The sequence below is a fragment of the Macrobrachium rosenbergii genome, chromosome 54, assembly GCF_040412425.1.
Source record: "Macrobrachium rosenbergii isolate ZJJX-2024 chromosome 54, ASM4041242v1, whole genome shotgun sequence".
Taxonomy (NCBI): domain Eukaryota; kingdom Metazoa; phylum Arthropoda; class Malacostraca; order Decapoda; family Palaemonidae; genus Macrobrachium; species Macrobrachium rosenbergii.
The window spans coordinates 48,818,439-48,831,094 of NC_089794.1; the positions used below are offsets into that span (position 1 = coordinate 48,818,439).

General features: G+C 33.3%; 1 protein-coding gene across 3 annotated transcripts in view; it reads left to right on the plus strand.

Moving 5' to 3' along the window:
- The window catches only part of LOC136835075 (protein turtle-like), a 406,342-nt gene that overhangs the window by 336,642 nt on the left and 57,044 nt on the right, over nucleotides 1-12,656 (plus strand). For all 3 annotated transcript variants that reach the window (XM_067098253.1, XM_067098252.1, XM_067098254.1), the window contains one exon: nucleotides 4,124-4,220. In XM_067098253.1, the coding sequence (XP_066954354.1) occupies nucleotides 4,124-4,220 (97 nt within the window). The remainder of the gene's footprint in view (nucleotides 1-4,123; nucleotides 4,221-12,656) is intronic.

Here is a 12,656-nt window from a genome sequence, read left to right on the forward strand (position 1 = left end):
AAAAGGAATGAAAGGGGTTGCAGCTAGGGGCCGAAGAGGGACGCTGCAAAGAACCTTTAGAAATGCCTACAGTGCACTCAGTGAGGTGCACTGACGATAATGAATAGGAGAGAGGTTGTAGCATGTTAGGTTCTCATAAGTCACGAAAAGCTTTTCATGTCAAAATGTAACACTTTTTGTCAAGAACTTAGTAGTGTTTTACATATATCGACTTGCCACAAGTTCACATTCTGAATTCTATTTCCATTTGAGTATTATGAGATTTATCATCAGTTTAAAGCAGGAAATATACTCCAGTTTTGTTTTATTCTAGATTTCCAAACGATATGTTTGAGTTTGCACTGTCATGAAAGTGTTTTGTTGCCAATACGTAGTTTATTAAAACTATAACTGGTAAGTTACAGTTTCTCATTGTAAGGATAATTGAAGAACAATTATCCTTACATTGAGAAACAACAGACGTGTATTTCGTAGAGCGTGGAGTCTTTGTTCGTGTCCGTTACTGTGTGTGTTCATATTATAGAACAATTCCTTTTGGATAAAACAAACAAGGCTTCTTCGTTTTTGGATTTCAAAAAAGCATCAACCTCAAAGGTCACGACTGGGGCTCTTATTGTTATCATCGTTATTATTGATACTACTGTTGATGATAGAAATAAAACTGGAGGAGAAGAAGAGGTATTCTTTTTGTATGCAAGATCAGTCCAAGTTCCAAGCAATTAAACATCGAGCCCCATCGCAAATGATATGCGTCACTGATTACTCTTACTACTATAGCAACTGCATACAAAAACTAAGTACAAGTGCCCTTGCTTGTAGTTTGCTTCTCTCTTAAGAAAATAGTAACTGAAAAATAATAAAATGTACAAGTGCTCAACTGTAAATGTAACTATGACTACTATTATTCCTGCCTGCCAGAAATGCAATTTCTAAAGGTAAACCTGATTTTACTTCCACATCAAGGGAATGTTGTCGAGCTCCCCTTTAGAAAAAATAAGAAAGTTGAAAATGAGCAGAGCATCCAAATATTTCAGTGAGTTAATCTGAACCTCTAATTTTACAAGCTCACAGAATTGCCCAAGCAAGTAATATTACAGAGTATTTCACTGAGTAAAACAATTTGTGAACTAATTTCGCAAGATGATAACTCACAGCACAAGGTATAAAGTCATCTACAGAGAAACTCGTTAAAACGCCGTAAAATAACAAGAGCATTAAATGCTCGAGAATAGCTCTCTAAAGGAGAGATTAATGGTGCCTTAATGGTGACTTTGAAATACCACTGCTGGGACTTGTGATGATGTTGGGAAGGTTGGAAAACAGCTTTCGCTTTGCTAATATACAGTAGTTGTAAATATTCTTCTTATATTAATTTATGAACAGAGAAACATTGTTAACTGCACTTTTGTATTTCTTAGAAAAGATCTTTTGGATTCGGATAAGGCAAATGAGAAAGCAGAGGGCTCATGATTTACTTTGTTATATCTGTCTGTTTTTCCTTGCGCACCAGTTTGCCTGTGGATAAAGACGTTTTTTTAGCTGAGCCAAGTATTTCACTTTTATTCTCCATTACCAGTGGATGCCAAATAACCCAAATAATTTTTGCCACGCCTTTGGCTGTAAGGTTTTTGTGTAAAACATATTCTCAAAATTGGTATTTAACATTAGTAACTCAATTTACATTTTTTACCCAGGATGTTTTTATGGAATAAATGTATAATATGGAAGTTTTCTGTGTTTAATTTTGAAAGAACGTGCAGCACAACAGAGACAAAGGCTGCTTCTTCAGTATTAGGGGTCCTCTCCAATAAAAATGGTTAATTATGAACTAAACTCATGTGGGGCTATTGAATGAGAATATCAGTATTAGAGCACTTCTTAAATTATACTGACTAGTTTTCACAAGTTTATGGAAGATAACCAAACAACCCTTCATATCTGGATCTAATTTTTCCAGTTAACTTGGACGAGATGAATAAAGCTTATTTCATGTTACTTGTAAACCCTGGTGAATTATTAGATTGAAGCACATTCGTACCTGTTCGGAAAAAGTAATCTCAGGCAGTATTGTTATCATACATCTTGAGGGAAGAATTAAGAAGGTGAGAGTGAAGCTCTAATTTCCAAACTGTATTATGTAATTACTCGTATTTTGTGTTTCACACAAGTTATTCACATAATTATGCCGTTATATTTACATCTATTTTACGTCTCCACACTTTTATAATTTATGTTTATCATTAAATTTATATTTAGAATTAGCAGGTAAGCTTGCTTTGTCTTGTTTTCAAATCTTTCTATAATTGTCAGATATAACCTCATTTGCTTGATTATTTGAAATTGTGGGGCGTCTAGAAAAAAATGAATTTGTTTTTTAAACTGTAGTTCATATTTCAAAAAGGTTTGCGTGGTAGAAATAATTATTTTAAGTAATCTCAAGAAAAATATGAAAATTTTCGAGGGAATCTCCTCATATCCAAATTATTTTGTGCTACGTAAAATATTTAAAGCCGTAAACGTTGCTTCATCTGTTTATCTATGTATCACTTATTGCTTTAACTGCTTTAACTCGGCAAAGAATAATTTGTTGAAATAAATCCGACTGCTGTTTTCCATCATTAATGTGATACTTGCTATTTAAATGTTTTTTTTTTATTCGTCATGTTTCAAAATCCAGGGAGCTTCTTATATGATACCAAGTATTGTGCTTTGTTCGTGAGATACCTTTGTATTCCGGCTCTCATTGCAAGAGTACGGGTGTTGAACTTTTTCCCACTTGGATGTGGTGTTCACAGCCTCATCTAGATCGTCTTAATAATCCTCGTAACCCTTATACCTTACCAGGTTTTTCTTACCATCGCCAAGATGCTCACTGAACCCCTTTATTTCCGATCCCTCACTTCTCCGCAAGATTAATCATTAACCAACTATTTGAACTTCTTTGTTCTTAGCGATAATGAAGCGTAATTAGCACCTCTTCATTTCGGTCACTCGTTGTGTACAGCCTCATAAAGAACCTCTGACTCTCACCCTGCAAATGAGGACCTTGTTAAAACACTATGAATAATGAGTAGCAATTATGTGCGCTATAACATAATTAACTGTAATTGCTGCGCTCTTTGTAGTTAACTGGGAAATTTCTAAAGTATTTTTATCTGGCTGCGATATTCAACTTTTATTTTCCGCATATAATCTTGCGTAAGGATGTCTGAAAGTTGCCGTTCATAGGGCGCTTTCCAGGCTAGGAATACACATTTTGACATTCACACACACACACACACATATATATATATATATATATATATATATATATATATATATTTATATACATTTATATATATATATAGATATATACATTTTATATATATATATATATATATATATATATATATATATATATATATATATATATATATATATATATATATATATATATATATATATATATATATACATATATAAATAAATAGAAATAGATATATATATAAATAAATATAAAATAGATATATATATAGTATATATATATATATATATATATAAATATATATAATAGATATTTATATGTATGTTTATAATATATATATATATATATATATATATATATATATATATATATATATATATATATATATATATATATATATATATATATATAACACGCATATAATGGTTCCAAACCCCAGTTCTCCCCTTTGAATCTATGACATCGTATATTATACGCAAGTGATTAATCTTGGCATCTTCGTGTATTTTTTTAACATTCAACATGCACACATTAATACCTAACGCGCACAATTTCATTTTATATTATATATATATATATATATATATATATATATATATATATATATATATATATATATATATATATATATATATATATATATATATCAGATTCTAAGACGCAAGAAAAATATATTTTTAAGACGAAACAAAATTCGAATAACGTCTTGCCTTATATGCTAACATACATAATGTAACAGAAAATCGTCAATATGAAGAAGACTTTAGATACATGAAGAACCGGAGAAGTAGTACTGATAGTAGATGTTGTAGTAGTAGCAGTAGTAATAGCAAGAAAAAGTGACTGATAGTAAGAGACCTGTTATATGTTGTATTTCAGACCCTCCTGAGTGTATGGTCGACCAACCTACCGTTTTGGCTGTGGGGCGAGGAGAAAGAGTCAACATATCGTGTCGCGTAGCCAGTAACCCTCCCAGGTTTGTGGTTCCTCTGCATGCTGTGAATATCTGTTTGTATCTTTGCACAGGTACATGTTATACTTTTACACATACACTTACGCATGCAAGCACATGCATATTTAAACACACATAATGGATACTCTGGTCAAAGTAGATCTGACTCACTTCAGGGATCTCTTGTTCATTGCATGGTTTGGTAATTAAAGGAAAGACGGGTGATAGTGAATTATTTTCTACTCAAGGAAACAAATGCTACAATATACATAAAGTCAATATTTTGCCACTCCAACTTTCAGTTAAAGATCAAGGTAACTAATAAAATACTGTAGGTGATCAGGATAGTGCGTTATCTTTATATTGTGATGTACTGTATTTGTGTATTTAAAAAAATGAATTGCATTATCTTGTCACCCTTTCTACTTTAAATGTGATGCCTAATGCAAAGTTATTTGGTTTGGTAGAGGACACACTGTAATTTCCCCAGGTCTGTTTCCAAATTGTCAATATGTCGTCCACATACCTCATCCAAAACACGTCTTTAGGTTTAACGGGGCTGGATAACACAATTTCACAGTCTACCACCTCTAGAATATGTATGATTCGACTGCCCTTGCTGCCTCAGTATTTCTCTTTCTAAGCTTCAAATATACAAGAAAAAAACTGACAGAAATCATCTCAGTAACATATATGCTGATTTTCATTGGAGCATCAGAAAAATGGCTCCTGTGAAAAGGTTATATCATTTTGGAAAATCTCAAAATCATTAACTTAAAAATAATATCCAGGTAAGAACTACCATTTTCAGCGAGAGGTCTTCATGTATAAAATCTCTAAATAACTGACTATTTTGGCACATTTTCACTTTTCTCATGAAACATTTTAAAGATTTTGTATAAGTTTCTCCACTGCAGAAACTTATTATTATTATTATTATTATTATTATTATTATTATTATTATTATTATTATTATTATTATTATTATTATTATTATTATTATCATATGGAACAAGCCTACAGGAGTCATTGACTTGACATTCAAGCTTCCGAAGAATATGGCGTTCATTAGAAATTACGGAAAATGATAGAAAATAAAGAAAGAAGAGATTAGTTATTTGGAAAAAGTGAATGAATAAATTGATAAGTAAATTAGTAAAAATATAAATAAAGGTTTGAAGTACAGGGTGAATTGTTTTAACGAAGATGCAGTGCATCACTATATTGCAACTATATTGCATCTTTGCTTGAAGTTTTGAGTTTCTGACTGTACAACATCTTCAGGGGAATGTCCCAAAGTGCAACGGTGTGAAGTATAAAGGATCTCTAGAACAGAGAAGTTCGACAGCGTGGCACATTTACTTCAGATTGTTGCTGCTGTTTAGCAAATTTGGTTGCTTTCAGCAAGAAAAGAGGATCAATTTTGATAACGAAAGTTTTCTGTTAAAATATAACATGAAAAATTGACAAGCAAGAGGCTTAGAACAGGTTGCATTGATGCGGCATTTCCTGAAACCTTCATCAGCTGTTGCACAAAAGTAAGATGTGAGTCGAAAGTTATACCAAGTATAGTCAAAGCTTCCGATTCATTCAGCAGCGTTCCATCCACGTGAAAGGGAGGATTGGCTGGAAAATCAGTACGAGAGCTATAGTGTTTTTGTTTTACTGGAGTTCAACCTTGTATCCCACCAACTATACCATCGTCATACTGAACAATCTTGTTTTCCGGGGCAACAACCATATCACTTGCATATGCTAAAAATAACATCGGACCAAGAACACTACTTTGTGGAGCACCAGACACAGTAGTTCTTGGTTTGCCAAAGATCCCATCAACAGCAACTGACTTCTGCCCACCTGTAAGGAAATGATGAAGTAATATAAAATTATTAAGTCATGCTATAAGATATTTAATTCTCTGTTTACGAATGTTATTTGAAAAGACGTCTTTGTATTTTGTCTAAGGAACTGGCACCATTTTAATGTATTTTTAGTGGTTATTCTTATAAACAGAGACATGAGTGTAGCATGGACAGTCCACGTAGCCCTGTTCTAGCCAAACTGAGTTTGGAATTCTTTGAAACTGTACTTAATGAGCCCATTAAGCCAAAGGTAAGATACTGATTAGATATGTGGATGGCAAATTGGCATATTGACATCTGATCTGGATAGATTGTAAGGCACTCTTGCTAGGCTAAATAATTTTGTACCAAATATCAAATTTAAAGAAGAACAGGAAATGGGTAAGTCACTGCTGTTCCCGGTTGTACTAATAAGAAAAATAAATATCTCAGATTTGAAAGAAATAAAAAAAAATATTAAGAAAACGTTTGGGAGAGACAGTTTATTCGCTTTTGGTTACTCAAATACTATGTGGCCCGTGGTCACTAGAGTTTGCCGGTCGTATAAAAACCCCACCAAAAATTATGTATACATGATACCTTGCAAAGGTATCATGGGTACGATATGCAGATAAATATTTAACCCCTTTTAATCTTTTTAGTAATATCAACGGCTGTATTCTGCGATGCATTAAAATATTCTTTATGGAAGCGCATCATGTCATTTCAGAGGTGAGATGCTTGAGGCTGCTTCAATTAAGTAGGCTAACAACATGACTATCCCAAGGGCCATGGGAATGATCATATCTTTTTGGTTTTTATTCTAAAACTGAAAACTCCTTGTCTTTAGGGCACAACAAGAACATAATGGATCTCACATCTACCAGTTGCCTGCGGTTTAGACACTCTGTCTTGTATAAATACTAAAGTACTATTATTTGCAAAAATGGAAAGATACAAACTGTCTCGTCTTCCAGTGATTTATTGATATAGGCAACTTCTCCTGTTATATTAGTCTTTTTCATATATATATATATATATATATATATATATATATATATATATATATATATATATATATATATATATATATATATATATATATATATATATATATATATATATATATATATATATATATATATATATGTGTGTGTGTGTGTGTGTGTGTGTATACTATATAGTGTATGACTTCTTTATTTTGAAAAAAGTTCCCTAAAATTTTTCAGTGCTGTTCAAATCAAGGAGTTTGTCAAGCCTGCTAAATGATTCTTGGCCCCGTTGCATTTGGTAATGAAAGAAGTTACAGGTTGACAAGTTTATAGATTAGATTTGTTGTAGCACCCCTTCAGGGCATATTCTAGCACAGTAACTGTGTCAATTTGTGGAATATGAAAAAACTACCATCACAGAACAACACGGAGATCTAAGATAAATTTCATCTTCATTATACATTGACTGATGCAAAGCTAATGCATATCAGAATAATATTGCCCCTTAATGGCAGTCCCAGTGAAGTATGTAGTAATTGCTAATTACTTCTTTCTCAGTGTAGAAAGTAGAGTATACGTTATTGCTATTTCCAAGTGATCTTTGAATTTACATGCTTGTGGAGAATGGACATGCAACCATTGTTTTGACTGTCGTCCGGGCTGTAGATCAGAATAATGGACCTTGTTATATGTTCAGTTAAAATCTGCTGTTTACTTCAATTTAAAGTCCTGCCTCATTGGCATGAGATTCTTCTTAGTGCATTAACACTTTTTTGCTTAAGTTTACTGGGTCATCAATACCAGTAATTATTAAGCACTCTGTTTCAAGCTAAGTGGTCACTAAGAATAGATTCCATTGAACTATGGGAAATCGCCAAAGTCCAGTATATGATGCAGCGTCATTCTATATTAATTTGTCATGGATATTGCTGCAGGGTCTATATATTCTGCATTGATCACTGCTGAACATATAGCCAAACCTGGGTTCATCCTCCAGAGAGATGTTACCATGATGGAACTCTGTTTTCCACCTTTTGACGGGTCTTGCTGTAGGACAATTGTTCTCAAGTGTTAAAAACTCTGTGACAGAGTTGTGATTAATTTAACTTTTTATTCGGGTAAATAGACCTGGAGAACTTATTTCACTGTAAAGACGACCTATATTCAGATCGAAATCAAGAACGGCGAGATAAGAAAATATTTCACCAGAAACCACTGTGCCCTTGATGAGCCAGCTATGAATTGGATACTCGTAAATGAGTCAGATGTGGTAAGAAGCTGCCAAGTATCTAGAAACCTCATTCCAAAACACTGGCTGAGGAATTAAGGTAAAAACTTTTAAGGTGGAAATGCATATAAGGGAATAAACGGTGGAAGTACAAGAGAAAGTCAGGAAGCCAAATCCCGATCCTAGGATAATACATACCGTTCCCAAGCTCAGACTGAGATGCCTTCTCTCTGCACACTTCTCTAGGGGCCAACGAAGAGAAGGGCTGGTCCCGTGCTGGACGACGTAAAGTTTGGATGTGGAGTTTGTTTTCTAGACTCTGATCATTGTTGCATATACAGTAAGATTCTGATGAAATACACTGCCGACATCCACCCGATATATTTGAATATACTAGCCAAACGCAGTGAACTCTCTATTTTCAAATTCCCTAATGGTTTTATTTGTGTTTTCTCCTTAAAACTGAGAATCCGAATATTGGGATAAATGAAGAATATGCCCTACCACACTAGGATTCGAACATTGGTTCCGACATTAATCAGTAAAGTTATTTGAAGTCTTAGTCCATAACGTCTGTCGAATTCTCATATGATATATGTGAACTGAAATATATCTATCCTCACTGTGATTTTAAGCTTTAAGACTTGAGTCTTTTGCTTTTTGTAAGTGAACTACAGAGTGATCAAAGGAGCTCAGATTGAACTCTGACTTCGGTTCTGCCGAATTCAAACTTATTTTACTCAAGTTGAAATAAACCTATCCGTATTCTTACAACAACATGTTAAGTAATTCAGCTGATACTTGGCAATACAGCTCTCACACTTAGTGAACTCATAACTTCATAATCCCCCAGTATTTTTCAATACGTTTTTCTCTAAAATATTAGAAAGCCATTATTAGGAACGAAATGAAGAAACTGCGCCATCACGTCAGGATTAGTACCAGTTGTAAGATCGGTTGCAGTTGTGCAGACCTACAATGCCGTCAAGTATGCCTAGAGTTTATTTAGCTTATATGAACTCAGGAATATTTACTTGAAGTAATGGACACCCCCTCTCTCTGATAGCGATTTTAAGCCTCTTTTATTGTCTTACTGTTTTTGAAATAGAAGGAATCTATAGGTCATTTATATATATATATATATATTATATATATATATATATATATATATATATATATATATATATATATATATATATATATATATATATATATATTATATATATGCATATATATATGTGTGATATTTATTTTTTTTATATTTATATCAGTATATATATATATATATATATATATATATATATATATATATATATATATATATATATATATATATATATATATATATATACATATATATGTGTGTGTGTGTGTATGTATAATGTGACTATAGATTCCTTCTATTTCAAAAACAATAAGACAACAAAAGAGCTTAAAATGACGCTGTCAGAGGGAGGGTATGTGTCCATTGCTTCAAGTAAAATATTCCTGAGTTCATATATGCTGAAATAAACTCTAAGCCTTCGATGTCTTTCGAGAATGAAATGAAGAAGCTCTCCATCTTTGCCAGTAATCGACATTGTGATATGTGCGTATGAGGTGATTTAAATCTTATACTTCGTAATGGCGTGGTGAGCTACAGACAGAATGCTGCTCTTCCTGACTCAGTTTGGAATTCTTGCAGGAAGGGACTTTATTAGTCTCTCTCTCTCTCTCTCTCTCTCTCTCTCTCTCTCTCTCTCTCTCTCTCTCTCTCTCTCTCTCTCTCTGAAAAATACGTAAATCGTTTGCCTTTTTTTTCTTTTTGCTCTTCGTTAAGTGTATGCAGCCCAGAAAAGATATCTGGAACAAAAACAAACCCAGGAACATTTTTATTTTTAGGAACTGCCATTATTTATTTTTTCCCAGATCAGTGGCGGCTTCACCTTTCCTTTACAATTCTTGCAACCTTTTATTTCTTTCGACAATTTCTGTAATTCCTTGGATTATGAATTTGCATAAAATTGAGCTCAAGGCATAAGAAATTTTTACTTTCTGATTTTCTTATTTTAGGGAGGCCTTTCAGTTATTTGCACAGTTTGTGTCTGCGGTATTTTCGCTGGAGTTTTTCTTAGCGTGAAAGTATCTTAGAAATTTCTACATATTTTGGAAGTTATTATTATTATTATTATTATTATTATTATTATTATTATTATTATTATTATTATTATTATTATTATTATTGTTGTTGTTGTTGTTGTTGTTGTTGTCGTTGTTCATCTTATTCGAATAGAAGGGAAACAAGTAGGGAATGATTCGACTCTGGAAACTGGGGAAACCTGTAGGAACCAGGAATCGCTGGAGTACAGAGAGATTTCGAGGTCTTACCTACAGAGACATAAGATTAGTCACCGATCCAAATAATTCGGGAAATGGCTACCTGGAAACTGGTAAGATGCTGTGTACGACTGGAAGGGAAAGTCTTCTCACAAGGGAACTGTAGCAAAATCGCATCTTTGTAGAGTGTGAGACCATTCACTGGTGTGGAGGTAGACAACATAGTGAAGTAACAGATGAGTCATTTGTTAAACAAATTTATATTCAATTCATTCTCGTCCAAGAAGGAAAACGAATAGGAAGCGCTGTAGTTATGAAACGAAAGGCTGTTTCAAAGAAAGGCCGCTCTACCAGTGCAAAGTCTCACAATTTTTAACAAACCCAGTAATTTACTCCCTGGAAATAATGCTTCATTTCTCTAGAATTGCAGAGTCCAGTAACGACAAGCTTTATGTTATACGAACACCAAATAATGAAGAAAGTGAAATGATGAATGTTATGTTCATCAAACAAGATGGAAGAACCAGATTGGAATTCATGGTAAGAAATTGGTAGAAAGTTAACTCGGGAAATATTTCAATATTCTAAATCAAAAGATGATCTTACAGTTCTTATTGATTAGAGTTGTTCATAGAATCAAGAACGATTAGACATTGGAACAGCAGTGACAATCGCCGGCCACAATGTGAAAGAAGAGTTAAGGAGAGTTTACATAGTAAAGAACAAACCAGAATGAAGGGCGAACTAAGAATTATGACCCACTCTGTCCTAAACCTGAAGGATAACCAAATGTGGTTACGAAAGGCCTAACAAGGTCATAGGAAAAAACAAAATTTAAACCTTAGGGATAACCATGTGATCAAAACCCGTAAAATTTCATAAGAAAAAAATCTCTTACAAGATAGAAAAACCGTCTGGAGCAAATTTTGACCCCTAAGGAAACCATTCTTGTCATCTAACAGATTTAGTTACATTTGATGTGTGTTAATGAGTACTGAACAAACTTTTAAAAAGGGAAGAAAACTTTGTGAGAGTCGTTTGGAATATAAATGGTTAACATTCTCCGAAAATGGGATGAACCAGTGATTGTTTCTGGAAGGAGGAGGAGTGTCTTTCTTAAGATCTATTCTGGGATAAATGACTCAGCTCACCCGTCCCCCACACACTCCAGACGCCTTCAGTTGTTCGCTAATGGATATCAAATCAACCAGGTGCAACGAACGCATTGATCAGTGTGAAAAACCGCACGCTCTGCTATATATGGTACTTTCCACCCCTGCATTGCATTTGGAAATGCTTTTGTTTTATTTTCAGGCATCCTTCATGAGCAAAAGAATGATTCCCGTTGGCCCTGTAATTTAAGGGACATTTATCATATATATATATATATATATATATATATATATATATATATATATATATATATATATATATATATATATATATATATATATATATATATATATATATAGAGATTTCTAACTCACATCGGGACTGAATCCCAGTCTTTCAAGTGAGAGTCCAGGGCGTTAGCAATTCCTCCACACAGGAGGAATTGCTAACACTCTGGACTCTCACTTGAAACTGTTACTTGAAAGACCGGAGTTCGGTCCTGATGCGAGGCAGAAATTTATTTCTGTGAAAAACGTTCTCATGTGTTAATTTCATATATATATATATATATATATATATATATATATATATATATATATATATATATATATATATATATATATATATATATATATATATATATATATATATAAATATATGTGGAAATACAGCGGCTATACAATGAACGCATAAGTCACAGGAATTGTACTTTTCTTGTATTTTATGATTTTCTTAGTTGCTTTTATATATGCGTCTTGGTGTTTCCAAATGCTTGAGATCCTCTTTGGTTCAAAAGCGAGAATAAAGTTGCTCAAGTGACAAAGCCAGGAAGAGAAGTCTTGGGAAGCCCGATGGCTCGCTCAGCGAAAACGCATTACTTCCATGACATTTGCACTGGAATCCAGAGGAACTCTCTCACTTTCTTTCGTTGGGGTCCGCGTTATAGTGCTTAGTATGGGGTACCTCCAGT